Source organism: Phyllopteryx taeniolatus, chromosome 1, assembly GCF_024500385.1.
Source record: "Phyllopteryx taeniolatus isolate TA_2022b chromosome 1, UOR_Ptae_1.2, whole genome shotgun sequence".
NCBI lineage: Eukaryota > Metazoa > Chordata > Actinopteri > Syngnathiformes > Syngnathidae > Phyllopteryx > Phyllopteryx taeniolatus.
This window is the reverse complement of record NC_084502.1, coordinates 37,685,389-37,705,022: the sequence shown is the minus strand read 5'-3', so window position 1 is coordinate 37,705,022 and position 19,634 is coordinate 37,685,389. Positions and strand designations below refer to the sequence as shown.

The following is a 19,634-nucleotide window of genomic DNA, read 5'->3' as shown; positions in this document are numbered from 1 at the left end:
TGCACCGATCCAATGTAACCACAGTGATGTTTGACTGTAGTTCACCGGTCAAACGACACAAGAAAGTCACATGTCTTCGCAGGCCAATCACAGTGACTCATCTTAAAAAAAAAAAATAATCTGCTGTGTGACTTTTGTTTACATTTCAGACTACGAAGAACATCAGCTTTATCATGCAGTGCAGTCTTGTAAATGTCCAAACATGGATATTTCATCCCACTTTAAACTTGTGAAAAGTTGCAGATGTTTTTGTTTTGGATGTGTATTATTTGTTATTTTATATTTTCTTTATTATGTTTGATTTGTATTATGTTCAGCAATATCTGAATTTGCACATGCATATTTTATGTAGTCATTATTCTTTCATCTTATTTGATGTCTGTGCTCTGATTTAAAACTAAAATAAAAATCTGAAGTTACTCAGTACTTGAATAGTTTTTTTTTCACAGCACTTTCTTACTCTTACTCAAGTAATTATTTGAGGGACTACGTTTTACTTTGACTTGAGTCATATTATTCTAAAGTAACAGTACTCTTACTTGAGTACAGTATTTGCATACGCTACTCACCTTTGTTTTGATACTCAGTGAGCTAAAGTCTCACGAGTATTGTTGACATCTCGCATGGCGTTATGCATGATGCTGATGGTTGAAACTCCAAGGTCTGGTTGAATGTTGAGGCCCATTTTTCCAGAACATTTTGGTGTAATAACTCCAAATTGTACCACGTTGGTATGTTCAGCTTTAAAGGTTTCACTTCATATCAGGCAGTTCAGTTTGTTTAAAACAATTCCAAAATTGCATTTTTAGAAAAAAAAGTGTAGCTTAACTTACTTGACGGTTTGTGTATGCTGCTCTGGTATTTAAAAAGGTAGTATCGTTGGATTCGATATTAAACATTGATGGAGTGGTTAGCACGTCCGCCTCACAGTTCTGAGGTCAGAGGTTCAAATCTGGGCTCCGCCCTTCCTATGTGGAGCTTTCATGTTCTCCTTGTGCCTGCCTGTGTTTTTTCTCCAGCCTATCAGCTCCTTCAGTCTCCAGAAAGACGACATTAGCTGACGAGATCCATTTTCTATACCACTCGTCCTCATTAGGGTTGTGGGTGAGCTGGAGCCTACCCCAGTTGAATTTGGTTGAGTTCTTGGGTACACCTTGGACTGGTTGACAACCAATCGCAGCACAGGATAATCAGAAAAGAAAAAAAAGTACAAAACTGCAGATGTCCAGTCAAAAAATAAGTCGAAGTTAAAACACTAAACACATAGCGTAACAATTTTGGTGTGTTTCATAGTGGCTTTAAAAGTAAATCAGTGAAAGGTTTTTGACATTCCTCGGTGAAAAGTCACAAAGGATCAATATTAGATAGATTCTGTCTCATGCAAATACTGAGTATAGCTTTCATTATCATGATGAGCTGGGGTGAAGCTTGTGCATGCAATGAAGCGAGTGGCCATACCCAGCTTTGCCAATTTTGCATCTTATTTTTTTTAAGTGACCAGCAACAAATCTAGCCCCTTTTCGGTGTTCTTGAAGACTCCTGGAGACTCTGAGACTCCCTTCAGAGCAGGAGATGTTCACCTCTCCACATCCAGAAATGAATGGTGCTTGCACTAAGCCACCATTGACTTTTCCTATATGTCTTTACTGTAATGTAAATGGTCTCCGCATCAGGAGAGTTTACTTGCTTTTCCACCAGAGGTCAGTACAGTCCAACAGGAAAGTGGCATGTAACGCAATTGTATACCAATAACAATCTGAGGCCCCCATTTTGTTTAGTGTGTCAATTATCCTTAGCCATATATAATAATTTAATTGTGCTCATACACAAATCCTAATCTTAGACTAAGTTTATTTCAAACTTTGTGTTAAAAGCCCCCTATTGAACCAATTTTTGGCCACATTAAAAAGGATTTTCTCAAATCATGTTGAACTATTGAACAGTACAAGTGTAGGCAAAAAAACCAACATAGTGTTTAAACGAGGTTTCTGCATGTGATGGTGTCTACGGAATAATTTTCATGAAGTAGAACACAGTCACACAACACTGAAAGGACAGAGTGGTCCTTGTCTATGATTCTTTATTTGTGTGTTTCATAGAGAACATTTAAAATGATTCATACGCCCACAATAACTGACATCACTTCTCTGGGTTAGAACACTGACACGGGAACATGGGAACATGTACACAAGTTCACAAACACACAGTCACAAATTCGGCCAAACTACATTATCTTACTTGGGGGAAAAAAAGGCAATCATATTTTCAAACCATAAAGAAAAAAGACCCCGAGGACACACAGCCAAGACCTGTTCCACTTTATAAAATGGTGCAGTAGCAAAGAAACAACCACGTCTACAAAAGTAACAAAAAGGACCATACAATCTATCATTGTGGAAGTGCTTGTTAAGTTTGGAAGTTTTGCACTTATTCAAAAAGATATCAATATCAATGCCTAGAAAATCACCAGTAAAAATAGCTCATCTCTGTAAAAATGTGCTAGCAGGACAAGCCTTGGCTGTGGATGCATTTTCTTTTGTCAGAAACGATTTATCACCAATTGTCTTCAATACAACAACTATAACACTGTATCCTCTTAATATAAATATGTACAGACTTCCACTTGTTTCAAAATAATGCCCTGCACACTGATGCAGTATCTAGGGGTGTTGTTTTTTTTGTTTGTTTTGTTTTTTAAAATTCCTTCACAGCGACTGTCCATGCAGTTTGGTACCTGAATCAACAGATGAGATCACAGTTTTTTTTGTTGTTGCTGTTGTTTTTTTGCCTGAACAAAAACGTTGCCTGTTAGGGTTTGTTATAACACGTCCTCTACTAAAGAGATCCAGTCCAAACTGTGTAGCGGTGTTTGAAACAGTGTAAACATACCATTATTTTTGAATGGGTGGCATGAGAAAGGCACACATGATAAGACCACACAGCTTGAAACTACAGCGGGAGGGAGATGCGGGTGGGGGGGCTCTTTTGGTTTTAGTCAGCTTGATGAAAAGTGCCACACAAACTTTGCCGTTTTACTCCCTCAGGTCCACACTGTGTGTGATGAGAACCTGAACTAAAACCAGAAAGCAAATCCCACATTTTGAACTCGCTGCTGGATTTTGGTCCAGGCTGGTTTCCCTGAAAGTGACACTACGTCAAAAAAAACCAAACAAACAAAACAAAAACAAAAACCCCAAAAAGTCTGGGGTGAGAAATAGTGGGCCCTGACCACATTGTTTGTAAAGGACATTTCCACATTTATAACAGTAATAATGCAACTCCTGACTCCATCATTGGGCAATTTAATGAAAATAAGCAAACATACAGTGTGTGGGCACAGAACTAGCGCCCCTGGGCTACTGTGACTGACATTTTTTGAGAATGTTACGCTTTTACGGCCTCTGTGATAATAATTTACATACCTAGCCAGACAATTTCATCCAGCAGTTTAAAAGGGGTCATGCCATATTAAATAAATTGCGAGAATATTCAGTCCTGGATAGTATTCTCGTGCATTTCAAGAGAGAGAGAGAAAGAAAGAGAGAATATGCTACTTCGTTAACCAAATGCATTCAAACCATCTTTCCCGAGGAAAGGTTACACAAGACATGAAGAGAAGGGGGACCGGGAGGGCGGGTCATAAAGAGCTTTGATATTCTTTTGAGTGATGGATTCATATTTATGGAACAAACACTTCCAAAAAGAAAACGATTGTGCAGCCTGGCAAATCAATTTCCCACTCCCACACACACTATGCCTTCTTGCTTAGTGCTCCAGGCCTCAGCTGACTGCTGACCTGACGTGTCACTCTGCTGAGAGTCAAACTCAGCGAGCAGCTCATCTCTTTAGTTTTATTTTAAGGGTGGGGGGGTGAAACAGTTTTGCTTCCTTCTATATTTCTGACAGTACAGGCCACAGAATCAAGGCGGAGGCTTGTTTTTGGACCAAACAGGATTCATATGCTGCCATTTTCAACAGTTCTTCAGAAAGTGCACATAGGAGTTTCATTCTACATTTGCTAGAAGCACACTGACAACATGCCTTTGACATCAGAATTACACACGGGGATCATACTGTACACCACAGTAAGCTGCGACAGACCACTCAGAAAGGCAGGTTTAACACTTCTCCTATACTTGCTTGTTTCAACATTAAAGAGGATCAGCTGGTGGTGACCAGTAACATTACAATAACTGCACAACATAGCCAAACAATATGTGCAGAACATTATTCGGAGCCATCATCATCATCATCATCATCTTTTCCGCCCCTCATTTCCCATTCCCCCCCCCCCCCCCCCCCCCCATCAACTCTACAGGAAGTTACATGACACAAATAAAGAGCCAAACATCTAGTATCAATCTCAGATTCGGTACGACATACAGGCAGTAGATGTGTTTCTTTTTACATCTCTGGATTAAAGACAGACAAATAAAATAAAGCGGGTGGAGTGGTAACACTTTTCTAGGATACTGTAACATATAACTTTGCCTAATTGCCTTCAACTCCAGCGTGTTGTATTTAAAGCCACAGTTGAACGGGTCTTTGTGTAACTGCCTCCTATTGCTTACAGCCCTCACCTCTCTTCTACACAGCGAGTGATGCTTTGAAAAGGAGTAGAAGCGCAAGTCCACAATTACACTGGAAAAATATATGTATGTTTATATTCATATATATAGCATTTTTAAAATCTATTTATACAGAATGAATATATAGTGTACTTATGGCCATCTTGGCAGAGAAATAAAGGCATCTGAAACAATCACCACTCTCTCGATGCCATGGTCTTCCCAGGACCAGACATTGGAACTTTGCAGAAATGCCAAGAATCTGGAAATAAAGAGAGTTTTTTTTTTTCCTTTTCTTTTAGTGGCACTTTGTGCATCAAAAAATTAAAGATCTACAGTAAGGCTACAAGGGTGTGTATTTTTGTCAAACGGAGGCCATCCTACAGTTTGCTTTGTGTATGTGTATATGTGTGTTTGAAAGCCAACCTTAATAACACAAGTGCACAGATGCATCATTGGACTGGAATAACAGATGTAAAAAATCAAAAACAAATACAAAATAGCTACCAAATGCATTGTGTAAGCATCTTTAGTACATTACAGAAGTTTGGGGTGAGTTATGTTGGCTGCTACAAAATGCTTGGGGAGGTCACTTCTTTTGTTAAGTTTCCTTGGTTTTCTGTCACACAAGCAAACATGAGCTGGCATAAACAATACAGAGAGCAGAGAGCAAGACAACAGTAATTACTTTCAGTTTTCAGCTCCAGGCATACCTACGCATTTAGGCCTAAGTAATCAAACAATACCTGTGCTGATTTTTTGTCTTTATTTAAATATTGTCAGTGGATCTTTAAGACTACTCAGACTCATCATAGTCACATCACACACATAAATAACAAAATAAATATACAGCCATCAGTCGATTTCTTTCATATTAAATAAATAATAAATACATATTTCCTCAATTTTCTTTCAGTCGTGTGTTTAGGAACATACGAGAACCAGAAAGAACATAATTAAAACGAAAAAAAAGAATAATGGGCAAAAGGTGTATTTTTGTTATAAAACATTTGTTTTAAAAAGTATTTTTAAAAAAAATATGCCTTGACCTTTATCTATAAAGATTCTCAAGACATCTGTAAATTGCTTCCATATTAATCAGTAAAGATGCATTCTTTTTGCGTTACAAATTCAATAAATAAATTGCTTCAAATAAATAAACCTCAATAACATAAATGTCAATAAGTTACAATTTAAAAGTTCACAAATTTAAATAATTCATATATAACAATAATTATTGTACCACAAAACTATTCAATGAAATTAAGTGCAATTCCTATGTTGATATAAAAACTATTGATATGACTAACTTAAGTTGCAATGCGTGCACACTATGACTACGCGCGTGTCTGTTTTTTGAAACAATTAAACAAAAGTTGTTTATCTGCTGCTGCTTATGTCGCATGGAGAAAGAACGCAACCTTCGCTGGTCCTAGATCAGCTTGCCACTTAAATGTGTTCACAAAATGGGATCAACATCGCATTGACTCCTTTGGTGGGGTAGTAACACAAAGCAGACACACATTGAATTTAGTGCATGCTCCATATTGCTTGTGTGCATGTGTGTGTGTGTGTGTGTGTGTGTGTGTTTGTGTGTGTGGTCGCTGGGCTGTTCAGAGCTGGTGAACACACACATACTTGCCACAGTGAATGCTACAGAACTAATGTTCAACTCCTCTTCCTTTACAAGTCCGCCATCCACCATGTTTCAAGCAATCAAAAACAAACAAACAAACAAACAAACAAAATAACTAACTAACAAAAAGGATCATCTGGGCAACAGTGAAATTGTCCTTAAACACATCTCAGGACACACAGGCGATATATGAGTGACCATAGAGCATAATGAACGCCCCAGATACGTTAGCTTATAGTAGCCTTGTAGTCCATCCATTCTGCCTGAAGGATTCGTTTCTTCTTCACATCTTCAGTGATCCCAGAAGCAGCATCATGGGGATTTTGGTCCGCGTCCTTTTCTGCTCACAGATTGCTCCCTGGGTTGTGTTTATTTATATAACCTGAATTCCCTTTTTCTTGTTTTTGATTTATATTACTTGATATATTTCAATATCCCTGTGACTCTGTCACGGTCTTTAGGACAGCTTCGCTCTTCCACGTCTGTGTGTGTGTGTGTATGTGTGTCTCAGACTTTGATACCCTTCACAGCTTTGTTGATGCTCTCCAGTAGAGCCTTGTTTTCAGGGCTCTGGAAGCAGTCTTTGTTGGTGTACATGTCGGTCAGAGTGTTCACGTAGCTGTCGAAGTTCTGCTCCGTGATGGGCTCCTGCTGTGGTGCAAATGACAACCAATCTCAACTGAGACCAAGTAGCAAAACTAATAGCCGGGATGGGACCGGATCAACCTTCTCTAACCAATAGGCTAAAGCCTGTACAGGCGCAGGCACTATGGGCTCTATTTTCGTGAACGGCGTAAATCTTGCACGGTGGGCAACGCAACTCTGCGCCAGGGGCAGGTTTTATCGGTGTTGGTAATTTCTTAGACAAGCGCAGAGTGGGCGGGCAGCGCTGCTGTGGAAGTGTTTACTGCCGACTTCAGTCACCACCAATCAAAGCAGTTCCCCTTGTTCCGTGTAAAGGTGGCAAGCTAGTGATTTTCCACCATCCTCATCTTAAGCCTAGAGAGCTGGCGTTGTGGAGGCCGGCATATCTGGTAATTCATTGGAATCCTACTCATAATCACACTTATCCATCCATCCATCCATTTTCTGAGCCGCTTCTCCTCACTAGGGTCGCGGGCGTGCTGGAGCCTATCCCAGCTGTCATCGGGCAGGAGGCGGGGTACACCCTGGACTGGTTGCCAGCCAATCGCAGGGCACATAGAAACAAAAAACCATTCGCACTCACAGTCATGCCTACGGGCAATTTAGAGTCTCCAATTAATGCATGTTTTTGGGATGTGGGAGGAAACCGGAGTGCCCGGAGAAAACCCACACAGGCACGGGGAGAACATGCAAACTCCACACAGGCGGGTCCGTGGATTGAACCCGGGTCCTCAGAACTGTGAGGCTTGACGCTCTAACCAGTCGGCCACCGTGCCGCCTAATCACACTGATAGCTGGGATAGGCTCCAGCACGCCCGCGGGCCCAGTGAGGATAAACGGTGCAGAAAATGGATGGATGGATGATTTAAATTATATGATCACACAAAAACTGAGCCTTTGCAAATATGTAGACAGGCAACTCATTAACCATTCTCTCTGTGTAAGAGAGCGAGCTGCCGCGCGTGAGTGGAGCATTTTCACTTCACTGTGGCAACAGACAATGTGAGCAGGTACCCTAATTAAATACAGAATGAGCTGGTGATATCCGCTGGCAACTTAAATATGTCCGCGGAGCTTGGTATCTGTTTGCCTGCGCCCAATCAAATTCATCCAAATCGCATTAGACCAGCAGTCTATTCTGCACCAGAACTTAGACATGATCTGCATCTACAAGGACACTCCCACATTGCCCCAGAATGCCCAGCTTGGCGCAGACCGGTCTGTTAAACTGGGAAACATGCCCAGCGAGCCTTGCGCTTGCATGAAAATCTGGATCCACCAGCATTTGCGCTTCGAAAATAGAGCCCTCGGTGTGTCTGTCTATCTGTGTGTGTCGACAAGAACTTACCATGTGTGGCACGCGTATGTTAGCCAGGCTACGGATCAGGACCCGGCTCAGACCAGATAGCTCCATGAACAGAGCCTCGTTCTGCTCTTCGATCATCTTGTTCTCTTGCTCAATGTTTTTCAAATTATTTTCCATAGAAGTGATCTGCAACGCAAATAGTTGCCCATGTTAGGTCATGCTCATTCAACACCACCATATCAGTTGCAGTTCATTGTTTGCTCATGGACAATCCATGATGTCCAATGCAGCACACGGTGCTGGATTCCTACCTGTTAAAATAAATACCAACAGGAACCATATTTGGCTTTTGGGTGAAATTTCAAGATGAACCTATAATACACTGTGCTTAACCTTTACATGTGGACTTAATTTGAACTTTTGAATGCACACACTGTTCAATATTTCAGTATTTTTTGCACACGCTTTTCTCTTAAAATGAGCTGAATGGTAAATTCACAACAGGTGTTCCCCCCCCCCCCCAAAGGATGTCCACTTCTATGCCTTTCTGTGACTCTTCCAGTCTTTCTGTATCTCGGTTGCAACCTGCTGACACTTCGTGACACGCCAAGCTCAATGGCTACTTCCATTTGACAGCAACTTGTCAATTGTTAGGTGTCATATTGGTCTCATGATGTTAAAATGCAAACAATATAATGACGAGGACTGTAAAATGCCAATTCTAATTGAACCGAGAAATGCATTGGTCCAGTCATAGATCAATCACCTGTTGTAAATTTTGCCATTCAGCTCCCATTAGACAATAGCAAGTTGTGCAAAAAGTACTGAAACATTTAGACATGTGCATTGGAATGTTTACAGATGGTCAAATTAGGTTCACCTCTAAAGGTTATTGTGCATTTTATGTTCATTCTGAAATTTCACCCAAAAGCCCAATATCCCTACATTTCTGTGAGTACTGTATGTACCTTAAAATTGGACAACCCAAAGGTAAACATTTATGAGAAAAATATATCTTAAATGTGGGAGCTCAGTTCATGAGTTAATTAATTCCTTTGGACTTGGGGGTTTTCATGACATTATCCCCCCCCCACAAAAATGAATAAGTAAAATTAACAAGGGAATTTAAGAGATGACAATAAGCTTATACACTGGAGGTTATGTGAACAAAGCAGATTCCACTCAAAATGAGTGTCCTGCATTGCCGAGTATTTCTGTGCCATGCAGTGAAATATTGTTCAAAGAGCTTTGTTGTTTGAAACTATTAATATTACAGTGGTTAACTCCTTCTCACACATGAGATTTAGGAATATTAAAACTTTATTTAAAAACATGACCCACGTCCCAGAATGGCTTGTGTTTATCTTGAAGGTTCTGTCGTATTTTGTTGTATTTTTAAAATTTAAATTAAACACAATGTAGACAATTGTAGAGGGTGCTTGAAATTCTGAATACAATATTAGTATACAACTTCAACAAATTCACATCACAACACACCAGGGAGGCTACAGAGGATAGAAACAGACAAATAAAACAATTTAAGCTCAAATAAAGGAAAATGCAAGATGTAACCCTAAATGAATATGTTGTAAAGTTCACAATAACTATATGATTTTACAGCGGTTTGGTTCATACAGTTAGATTTGGAGAAGGAATATTTTTTTTACATATACAAAGTTGTATTTTGTTCTTCATTCACTAACTAAAGCAGTGGTTGCATCATTGTGATAAAAAAAAAACAAAACTGGCTGATCTTTTGCCTCAACGAGGACACTGACTGAGATAATTCAAATTAGACTATCTAAAAACATTGTCGGCGTAGACATGCAGTGTACCCCTACTATTCGTGGGGTATAGGGATGGAGCCCTGCCGCTAATCGCAAAAGTCCCTGATTAACTGAAACCTACACAAAAAGGTTTGTAATGGACTATAGATGCCACACGATGGAGGCAAAGCACTTTTCTTCTTTTAGACAAAGCTATGGGCTGACTAAATGAAGCTCTTCCCCTCAGTTCAACATTGACAACAAGATGCTACTAGGTAGTACCAAACAAATATTAGATATGACTGTGGCCTGAACACATAAAAGTGAATAAGCAAGTATTTCAGCGAATAACGAAGGATAGGGTCTAAAAAATACACGATAGGTGATTTTGCAAATGCTGAACCGCAAATATGCTTCACTGTACTTATAGTAGCCATAGCCCAACGAATATTATGTTAAATCAGTTGGCTGAGAAGATAGTTGTACAACTCAGACACACACCTGCGTTTGCAGGTTGACTACATCTGCCTCCATTTCGTTGTTGGACTCGTTGAGGTCATTAATCTCTTGGTTGAGCTGCTTGATGTCTTCGTCATTGTCCAGAACTAAACAAAAAAAATGAGATCAGTTTGAACTCACTTACAGCTGTGCATTTGCTTAAAAATATTTGTACACACACACAAACACACACATTTGATGAGAGGGTTTGTCAACATGTCTTACCATCACTGGCTCTGAACTTGGTACTCAAATAGTCCTCAGTGGGAAACTTGGCTTTTTTCTTGGCATACAACGCCCTGGGGCATCCTGAGAGGCTGCACAAAACACACATTTACACACATCATAATGTGTATATGCACTATTACATCTGGTGTACTATACACTCACACTGCTATAAAATGATGTGACAGTGTAAAGAAAGCAGTCCAAAAGAGATTCCCAATCCCCATAAAAAAGCAAGACAAACTACATTCTCCTTCACTTCCTACATTAAATCAGAAATTCAACTCTTTCTTACTTGAAGCTGGATGTTGGGTTTTCACATACTGTATAACTAACTGTTGGAATGAACAAAGTAATGTCTCATAAGGAAGATCTATTTTTGATTGTAGCTTACCTGCGGTGTGTGAGGAAGCTGCCGTTAGCGTGGCCAGAGCCGTCACATCCCGGGGTTGGACACGTCGGTCCCTCTGTCTTGAATGCCTTCCAGTTGAAGGGTGTGCCATTCAGGAGGCCCTCCTTCTGCCTGCGGGCTGCAAGTGGACACCCGTAGGCACTGCGATGCGTGGCGTACTTCCCGCTGATGTGTCCCAGACTGTCACAGCCCGGCACCGGACATCTGCTAGACGCAAATCGGAGGAACAGGAAGAAGTCCAGAGAGAGAGAGAGAGAGAGAGAGAGAGAGAGGGAGAGAGCGAAAGTAGGAAAGAAAAGAGTGAGGAAGGACAAAGGTTAGACAAGGAGAATCAAAGAACATTACCTGAAGAAGAGATTCAAGTTACACACCCTCCTCAGGCAAACAAATATTTCTCAGTTCAGTCATTTACATGATATCATGCAAACAATAACACTACTGGAGAGATGTGCTACTCGTCATCATGTTGACATTACTGTTTTGTGCAAATGCAACATGAAGCTCATGTATTCCATATGTATTGACAATGTGCTCTACGTTACTTGACTTTCACAGTCACTATGTGCAGCTCAATGTCTTTCCCTGTGAGTCAGGGCCTGACTGATGCAATCACGTGGACAGGTCGCTACCTCTGCATATGATTCACAGTGACTTTCCTCGCTCTCCCTTCATTGCATTTTACGTAAGTCTTGCTAAAAGCAGACATTAAGGCTTTCTTTACGAACTTTAAAAGCTCCGAGTCCTCCTGGTTGTCCTTGGTAGGAGTTTTAATTCCACTTTTCTTGGCACGCGGGCACCCAGAGAGACTGAAAACAGAAAGTATGGAGTTGATAACATAAGGTTGAGAAAGGGCTGGTCAAGTGATTTCTTGATAAAGAGAGAGAACAATGCAAGGAAGAATATTATCACAGAGGTTCTTCAACCAAATCACAAACCAATTCAACTTAAACGCCAAATATGGACGAAATCATAGAATTATAGTAATGTGTGTGTGTGGGTGTGTGGGTGTGTGGGTGTGTGTGTGTGTGTGTGTGTATGTGTGTGTGTGTGTGTGTAGTCCCTGTCTAATTCTACCATGAACTGTCACTGAGCCTCTCTGACTGACTGTGTGTGTGCATAATAATGTTTGTGCAAGTGGTTGCAATGAGCCTTTCTTTGTTTGTGTGTTACCTTCTATGGGAGGCGTAGTTTCCTGTGATATGACCTGAGCCGTCACATCCCGGAGTGGGACATCTGGGGTGGGGATATGACAATGAAAATCAGGATGATGATGATGATGATGATGAGAGAAAGTCTTCTATTGTAAACTGTTTCCACTGTATATACTGCGCATCTTTTAAATCCACACTTTTTAGGGTTTGTTTCAGTACTATTGCACATCGACATCGACACCAATTGAAATCAAAGCAAGAATAGTCCCAGCCCAGATTGAACAGAGGCAGCAGCAAACAACAAAAGGTAAGCAGAATCAAAGCTGTGTGTCGTTGGTGTCAGGAGCAGTGCTGTGAGAAGACAGTGAAGGTGTAGCGCAGACATACTTGAGTTCAGGGGTGTGTGCCGCCATGAGGGACCGGAGGCTCTTATCAGCGAGAGGACACCCAGACAAACTGAAGGGAGGGTTGGGGGAGGAGAGAGAGTGAAGGACAGGCAGAAGAAGAGGATGAAGACAGAGGAGAAGGTAGCGAGGGGAAAAAGACGTGAGTGAAGGGGAATCAAGATTGCAAGCCATACCAAGGTCATTTAGGAAAAAGAGGACAGACGGCAAGCAGTAAATCACTGATGCATATCTAAGTGTCAATGGCCGTCTTTGCCTCTTGGTGGTTCACTACATTATTACCTCTGGAGTGACAAGTCAAACAACATTTGAATTTGTGCTTTGAATTCAGGAGCAGAGTGGACAGCAGCAACATCTCTTGTGCATTTCTATTTTCATCTTCATCTTTAACACCGAACAGTGAATGAGTGACAACATTCATGTATATAAATAAACACCCCTGTTTTGCCGTTAGTCGATTTTTTTTTACATGGCACATATAAAAGTGCTCCATGAAGTCTACGGCCTTATAATAACGCATGTGGTGTCCGTTTAGACAGCTACCAAAACATGGTCGCTGGCCCTATAAAGAGCAGCAAGAAAACCTAGTCAGTAGCAGAGAGTGCTGTACTTTCCCTCATATTTAGTCTAGCTCAGTGGTTCACAAACCTTTTACGCCAAGTACAACTTCAAAAAATACTTGGCTTTCGAAGTGCCACCATTACGACCAACATTAAAATACAGTAACGTAGTAGGTCTGTGTTCATCAGAAGCAAGGCAGAGGATTCATTCCTATTTATTACTGCAAGTCACTATAACATTATGCAGTTTGAACACAAAGACTGTGCTTAAAAAAATAAAAAATAAAAATAAAATAAATAAAAATTCAGTTCAAAACGGACTGCACATACAGTATAAGTTAAATCAAAATTATACTTATTTTTTTGATGAAAATAAACAGTTAAAGATGAACTACACATGTATTGTACTTAAAAGTTGGATACAACTGATGTGTATTTGTATTTGTAAATGTACTGTATTTGAAAAGTAAAAACGTTTGTGTAAAGAAAGGTACTGTAATGGATTTTAAAAAATGTTTTAAACAGGCTATAAAGTGGGTACGGAAAGTATTCAGACCCCCTTCAATTTTTCACTCTTTGTTACATTGCAGCCATTTGCTAAAATCATTTAAGTTCATTTATTTTCTCAGTAATGTACACACAGCACCCCATATTGACAGAAAAAAATCGGAATTGTTGAAAATTTTGCAGATTAAAAAAAAAAGAAAAACTGAAATATCACACAGCCATAAGTATTCAGACCCTTTGTTCAGGATTTAGTAGAAGCACCCTTTTGAGCTAATACAGCCATGAGTCTTTTTGGGAATGATGCAAGTTTTTCACACTTGGATTGGGGGGATTCTCTGCCATTCCTCCTTGTAGATCCTCTCCAGTTCTGTCAGGTTGGATGGTGAACGTTGGTGGGCAGCCATTTTCAGGTCTCTCCAGAGAAGCTCAATCGGGTTTAAGTCAGGGCTCTGGCTGGGCCATTCAGGAACAGTCACGGAGTTGTTCTGAAGCCACTCCTTCGTTATTTTAGCTGTGTGCTTAGGGTCATTGTCTTGTTGGAAGGTGAACCTTCGGCCCAGTCTGAGTTCCTGAGCACTCTGGAGAAGTTTTTCGTCCAGGATATCCCTGTACTGTACTGTATTCATCTTTCCTTCGATTGCAACCAGCGGTTCTGTCCCTGCAGCTGAAAAACACCCCCCACAGCATGATGCTGCCACCAGCATGCTTCACTTTTGGGACTGTATTGGACAGGTGATGAGCAGTGCCTGGTTTTCTCCACACATACCGCTTAGAATTAAGGCCAAAAAGTTCTATATTGGTCTCATCAGACCAGAGAATCTTATTCCTCACCATCTTGGAGCCCTTCAGGTGTTTTTTTAGCAAACTCCATGCGGGCTTTCATGTGACTTGCGCTGAGAAGAGGCAGATCTGTGCCATGCCACAATTCTGTCTCTGAGCTCTTCAGGCAGTTCCTCTGACCTCATGATTCTCATTTGCTCTCACATGCACTGTGAGCTGTAAGGTCTTATATAGACACATGTGTGGCTTTCCTAATCAAGTACAAACAGTATAATCAAACACAGCTGGACTCCAATGGAGGTGTAGAACCATCTCAAGGATGATCAGAAGAAATGGATAGCAACCGAATTAAATATGAGTGTCACAGCAAAGGGTCTGAATACTTATGTCTGTGGGATATTTCGGTTTTTCTTTTTTGATAAATCTGCAAACATTTTAACAATTCCGTTTTTTTTCTGTCAATATGGGGTGCTGTGTGTACATTAATGAGGAAAAAAATGAACTTAAATGATTTTAGAAAGAGTGAAAGATTTAAGGGGTTCGGAATACTTTCCAAACCCACTGTATGCATAGCTACACGCTTCATTCTAGTATGTTTGATTGCTGTAATTGTAATTTGTATTTAATTTTAGTGATTCTTTCACATACCACTAGGGGGAACCCACATACTACTAGTGGTACTCGTACCACACACTGAGAATCACTGGTGCTGTAAGTGCCTCATGCATTTTATTCATTTAAAAAGGCCATTAAATAAGACATGAGCAAACTGTGCGCACTGCACTAATGTGTACCTGCGATGAGATGCATAGTTCCCTGTAATGTGGCCACTGCCATCACAGCCAGGTGTTGGGCATCTGGAAAGTAACCAAGACAAAAATGTGAAAAAAGGACTTTACGCTTTGACAGTTTTTAAAACATAATAGACACCGTGTCAGATACCGAATCCCTATGCCTACTGTATGTGCAGCCTCATATGGAGACTACCTAAGCGTTCCCATGGGGACTATCGGTAGTCTTGCTACTTACGACAGCAACTCCTTCTTGCTGTCCTTGGGCTGGAACTTGACCTTGAAGTTTGGGGTTGTGACTTCTCCAGGGTACTTCCTGTCCTCCATTAAGTCCTGCATCATGTCACTGTCCTCTGGGTCAGATGACACATACGACTGTGCAGCATGATCCATCTGGAAAATGTAGAAATCTAATTTAATAGGCCAGTACATTACCTCAGTTGTCCTTTGACTTTAACAAGTTACGTTAATGCGTGTGGCTATAGGTGCATTGCTTTTCTCAGCATAGTTTTCTATCAGTGTATCTGGAAGGTTTAATAAATCCAGGAAAAGGGCCAATAGAAACATTGGGAAAAGGCATGTACTTGGGAGGGGAGTGGATAAACGCTCTTTTTTGTCAAATTCATTAGGAGTCCATCAGATCATTAAAAATCAAATTATGCCGCCAGTTGCACATCAACTGGGGAGATGTCATTGTTCAATACTGAAATGACAACATGACAAAATTTGACAGATGCTTGTTGATGAATGATGATCTTTTTGAAAAAATGAATAAATGTTGTCAAGTTCTGATAAAACTGATGTGATGGCAACGCTCACACTAAGCTCTTCGGGGTCTGACGTTGTTTATAGCAGTGATTGCAGTCACTTCTCACTTTCAACACATTTGAGTCTCGTACTCAAAGGATGCTGGTTTTTCCACTTTTTAACTAACCATAATTTGTATGAGACTGGCCAGATGGATTTGTGGGATTTAAAAACCCAATTTCTGCACAATCCATGTAAATGTTGCCTTGCCAAAGGTTGCATTTTTATTCGTTATAAATATATTTTTAAAGTTTTAGAATTAGGGCGGCATTTAGGGTGGCCGACTGGTTAGAGCGTCAAGCCTCACAGTTCTGAGGAGCGGGGTTCAATCCCCGGCCCCGCCTGTGTGGAGTTTGCATGTTCTCCCCGTGCCTGCGTGGGTTTTCTCCGGGCACTCCGGTTTCCTCCCACATCCCAAAAACATGCATTAATTGGGGACCCTAAATTGCCCGTAGGTGTGAATGTGAGTGCGGAAGGTTGTTTGTTTGTATGTGCCCTGCGATTGGCTGGCAACCAGTTCAGGGTGTACCCCGCCTCCTGCCCGATGATAGCTGGGATAGGCTCCAGCATGCCCGCGACCCTAGTGAGGAGAAGCGGCTCAGAAAATGGATGGATGGAAGTTTTTGAATTACTGTGTGCCTACTGTTTCGAGTTGAATAACTTTTTGTGTAATAGGGATTTCTCTCAATGCACAGTATTGTCATAAAAAAGAAAATCGTGCTCTTCATATTTCTTTTGAAAAAGTTCAAAGCAATGGAGATTAGCATACGGAAAGGATGGTGCAATGCACCTGACACATGTTTCAACTGAGTAGTAACTCTTTCTGTGACATGAATGGACAATAGAAAGAGAAAATGGCTACAGGAAATAAACAAGTTATTTTTTCTTCAACTGTCTTACGGGATTTCTTTATGTTGCAACAGTTCCCCTCTGATGAGCAGCACAGGATATAATGCCTGATTTTTGTGCAGTCGCAACAAACTGACCTCGTCCATTTCCTCCTCCCTTTGGCGGTTGTGTTTGGTAAAATCCAGAGGCCCCTCCCACTCCTCCTGTTTGTAGCTCTGTAGGTTTGGTGATGTCATCCCACTGCTTTCCCCATGATGCAGAGAGGAAGATGAGGAAGAAGAAGGGTCTGGGGAACGGACCCCCGGGCTGGTGCCAGACAGGCTGCCCTCATGCTTGATGGGCTTCTTCATACTCAGGTCCAGAGTACCATTCTCATCCACCTCAATGTCCATTTCCTGTAGAAATATTCAGGACTGAGCTTGCATTCTCGCACAACAAATGTAAAGATGATGAAATCTCACATAATTGATTAGTTAAGGCTTTATGGTATGATAATATGAAGCTACTTTCACTTTGCAAAACTGCTCTCTTTTTTCAAGAAAGGTGAATATACTGAGCAGAAGAGAAGAGTGGGTCTGTCTATTCTCTGTGTCCAGTTAACGGTACTGCCAGGTGAAGAGATGAGATGCCCTGTGCTGTTTGGTTTGATTTCTTCAAAAATGGCGATATGCATATGGCCTGATCGTGGGCTAAAAAAAATGAATATCAAAGGGATAGAGGAGGAGAGGAAATGGGAGCAGTTCCCAGAAATGTCCCATGTTGCTGTGCTCATTGTTCCATTATTGATTTTTAACTGGCTCAGACTCTGATTCCACATCAGTCCTTGTTAGAGTTGTAAGCAGAGGTGTACAGTTCCACACTACATTTAATCCGTTACATTTACTGAAGTAACATTTTGGATAAATTGTACTTGTCAGAGTAGTTTGAATGCACCATACATTTTAATTTTACTTTATGTTAAAAAGAATTGATACTTTTACTCCGTTACAATGATCGACATGCCGCTCACTACTTTTTTTATTTATTGCGTGCGCGATCTATTTTTAGAGTTCATCTTCGACTTCCACATAGGGCGCCGTTCCGCCAATCCAGCGTGATCACTAATGTCATTTGACTTCAATTCACCAATCAAATGGCACAAGGGAGTCCATGAATTTTGGGGGGAAAAAAATAGCCCCGCGAGTGTTTACTTCACAGACTCGGAAAAACAACACCTTTTAGTCTTGTGCACAAACATCGTATTTCAGCCCATTTCTAACTTGAGAAAACACCTTGCAGTAAGTTGCAGATGCTTCTATTGTCGTTTTGGCAGTACATCTGGCAACATTAGCCATATTTTATGGTCACAAATCACTGTAGACCCTGTTTCCTGGGGACACGTGTCAAATTAATCTTAATCTCTCTCTCTCTCTCTCCCTCTCTCTTTCTTGTGCACACACGCGCGCACACACAGACACACACACACACACACCACGCTCACGTACACACACACACACACACTACCAATAAGTGTGTTCAGCAAACAGCTTTTTCATTCAGTCATTTACGCGAATAAAGCAAATAATGTTTCTGTTGGGCCAATGCATGTGTTCTGGGTTTCTGGCCACTTAAAAATTGAAATGGTGGCTGATGTGTGTGGAGTCCCATATATTATCAATTTTTAACTTTTTTGACGTCCATGCTATAATTTTTTTTATTATTCAGAAGTTACTCAACAGTTACTCTTTACTTGAGTAGTTTTTCACTGAGTACTTTCTTACTCTTACTCAAGTAAATATTTGGAGGGCTACTTTTTACTTTTACTTAATTCACATTATTCTAAAGTAACAGTACTCTTACTTGAGTACAATATTTGGCTACTCTACCCACCTCTGGTTGTTAGAGTCACAATATGGGCCCAAATGGCGCGCCAATTACACCTCTGGTGTGCTTAGATGGGTAAACAGTATTACAGGGTATTAGCCATGTATAGCACAGAAGAGTGGAATGGTGAAAAATGATGAAAAGAGACAGAATAAAGAAAATGAAAGAAAGATTGTACGGCATGGAGTGAGAGTGAGATCTGCGCTCCAGATTATTTAACAAAAAAGGCTACCTGGTGGTGGAAAAGTAATGGCTGTGGGCCAAATTCAACAGCAACATGAGAAGTGTGTGGGATGTAAGGATGAAAGAGAACGGGATAAGTGATGCAAGAGCATCTCAAGCACAGCTGTTGCTGTGAGTCAGTGCCCGATTTGATGATACACAACTGGTGGGAGGGCAGAAATATGAAGAGAGGAGACTGTTGTGCCCTATTAAGTGTCATGCGACAATGCAGATAAAAGGAGTGATCGTTACAATGATGACATACTTTGTAAATAATGTGTTTTTGATTGCAAGAATAAAAAATACTAAGAAGTAGGTCACAAATGTGTTATTCCAGCAATATTTAGATGGTAGTGGCATACCTTGTTCTGTGGCTTGGTGCTAAGGTTCTCAGGTTTCTCCCAGCACCGTGTAGACAGGTTGAGGATAGCGGTAGCAGCCATGTGGGCAGCTTCGGCATCATGGGAGTAGTCATAGGCCAAGGAGGAAGGTTTGCCATAACCTTGGAGGCTAAGGCTGGGCGACGATGACTTGGCGAATGAGGGCTTACCTGCAAAAAAGGTATGCGCATCAAGGTGTAATCAAGTATATCATCATGTAATCATCAATGTGTATATCATTGGAGATTCAATCACACCCAACCA

General features: G+C 40.9%; 1 protein-coding gene across 10 annotated transcripts in view; it reads right to left on the bottom strand.

Annotated features, from left to right (window-relative positions):
- Positions 1-2,063: 2,063 nt before the first annotated feature.
- Positions 2,064-19,634, bottom strand: part of myt1b (myelin transcription factor 1b) — a 162,636-nt gene continuing 145,065 nt past the window's right edge. For 8 of the 10 annotated variants that reach the window (XM_061793462.1, XM_061793480.1, XM_061793500.1 and 5 more), the window contains 12 exons: positions 19,353-19,540; positions 17,043-17,300; positions 15,488-15,642; positions 15,253-15,315; positions 12,595-12,663; positions 12,227-12,289; positions 11,782-11,862; positions 11,039-11,260; positions 10,645-10,736; positions 10,423-10,526; positions 8,198-8,341; positions 2,064-6,855 (listed from right to left, as the gene is read on the bottom strand). In XM_061793462.1, the coding sequence (XP_061649446.1) occupies positions 6,712-6,855; positions 8,198-8,341; positions 10,423-10,526; positions 10,645-10,736; positions 11,039-11,260; positions 11,782-11,862; positions 12,227-12,289; positions 12,595-12,663; positions 15,253-15,315; positions 15,488-15,642; positions 17,043-17,300; positions 19,353-19,540 (1,583 nt within the window). In that variant the 3' untranslated portion in view covers positions 2,064-6,711. Of the gene's footprint in view, positions 6,856-8,197; positions 8,342-10,422; positions 10,527-10,644; positions 10,737-11,038; positions 11,264-11,781; positions 11,863-12,226; positions 12,290-12,594; positions 12,664-15,252; positions 15,316-15,487; positions 15,643-17,042; positions 17,301-19,352; positions 19,541-19,634 lie in introns of all 10 variants that reach the window. The other 2 variants (XM_061793510.1, XM_061793521.1) reach the window with 2 other exon arrangements.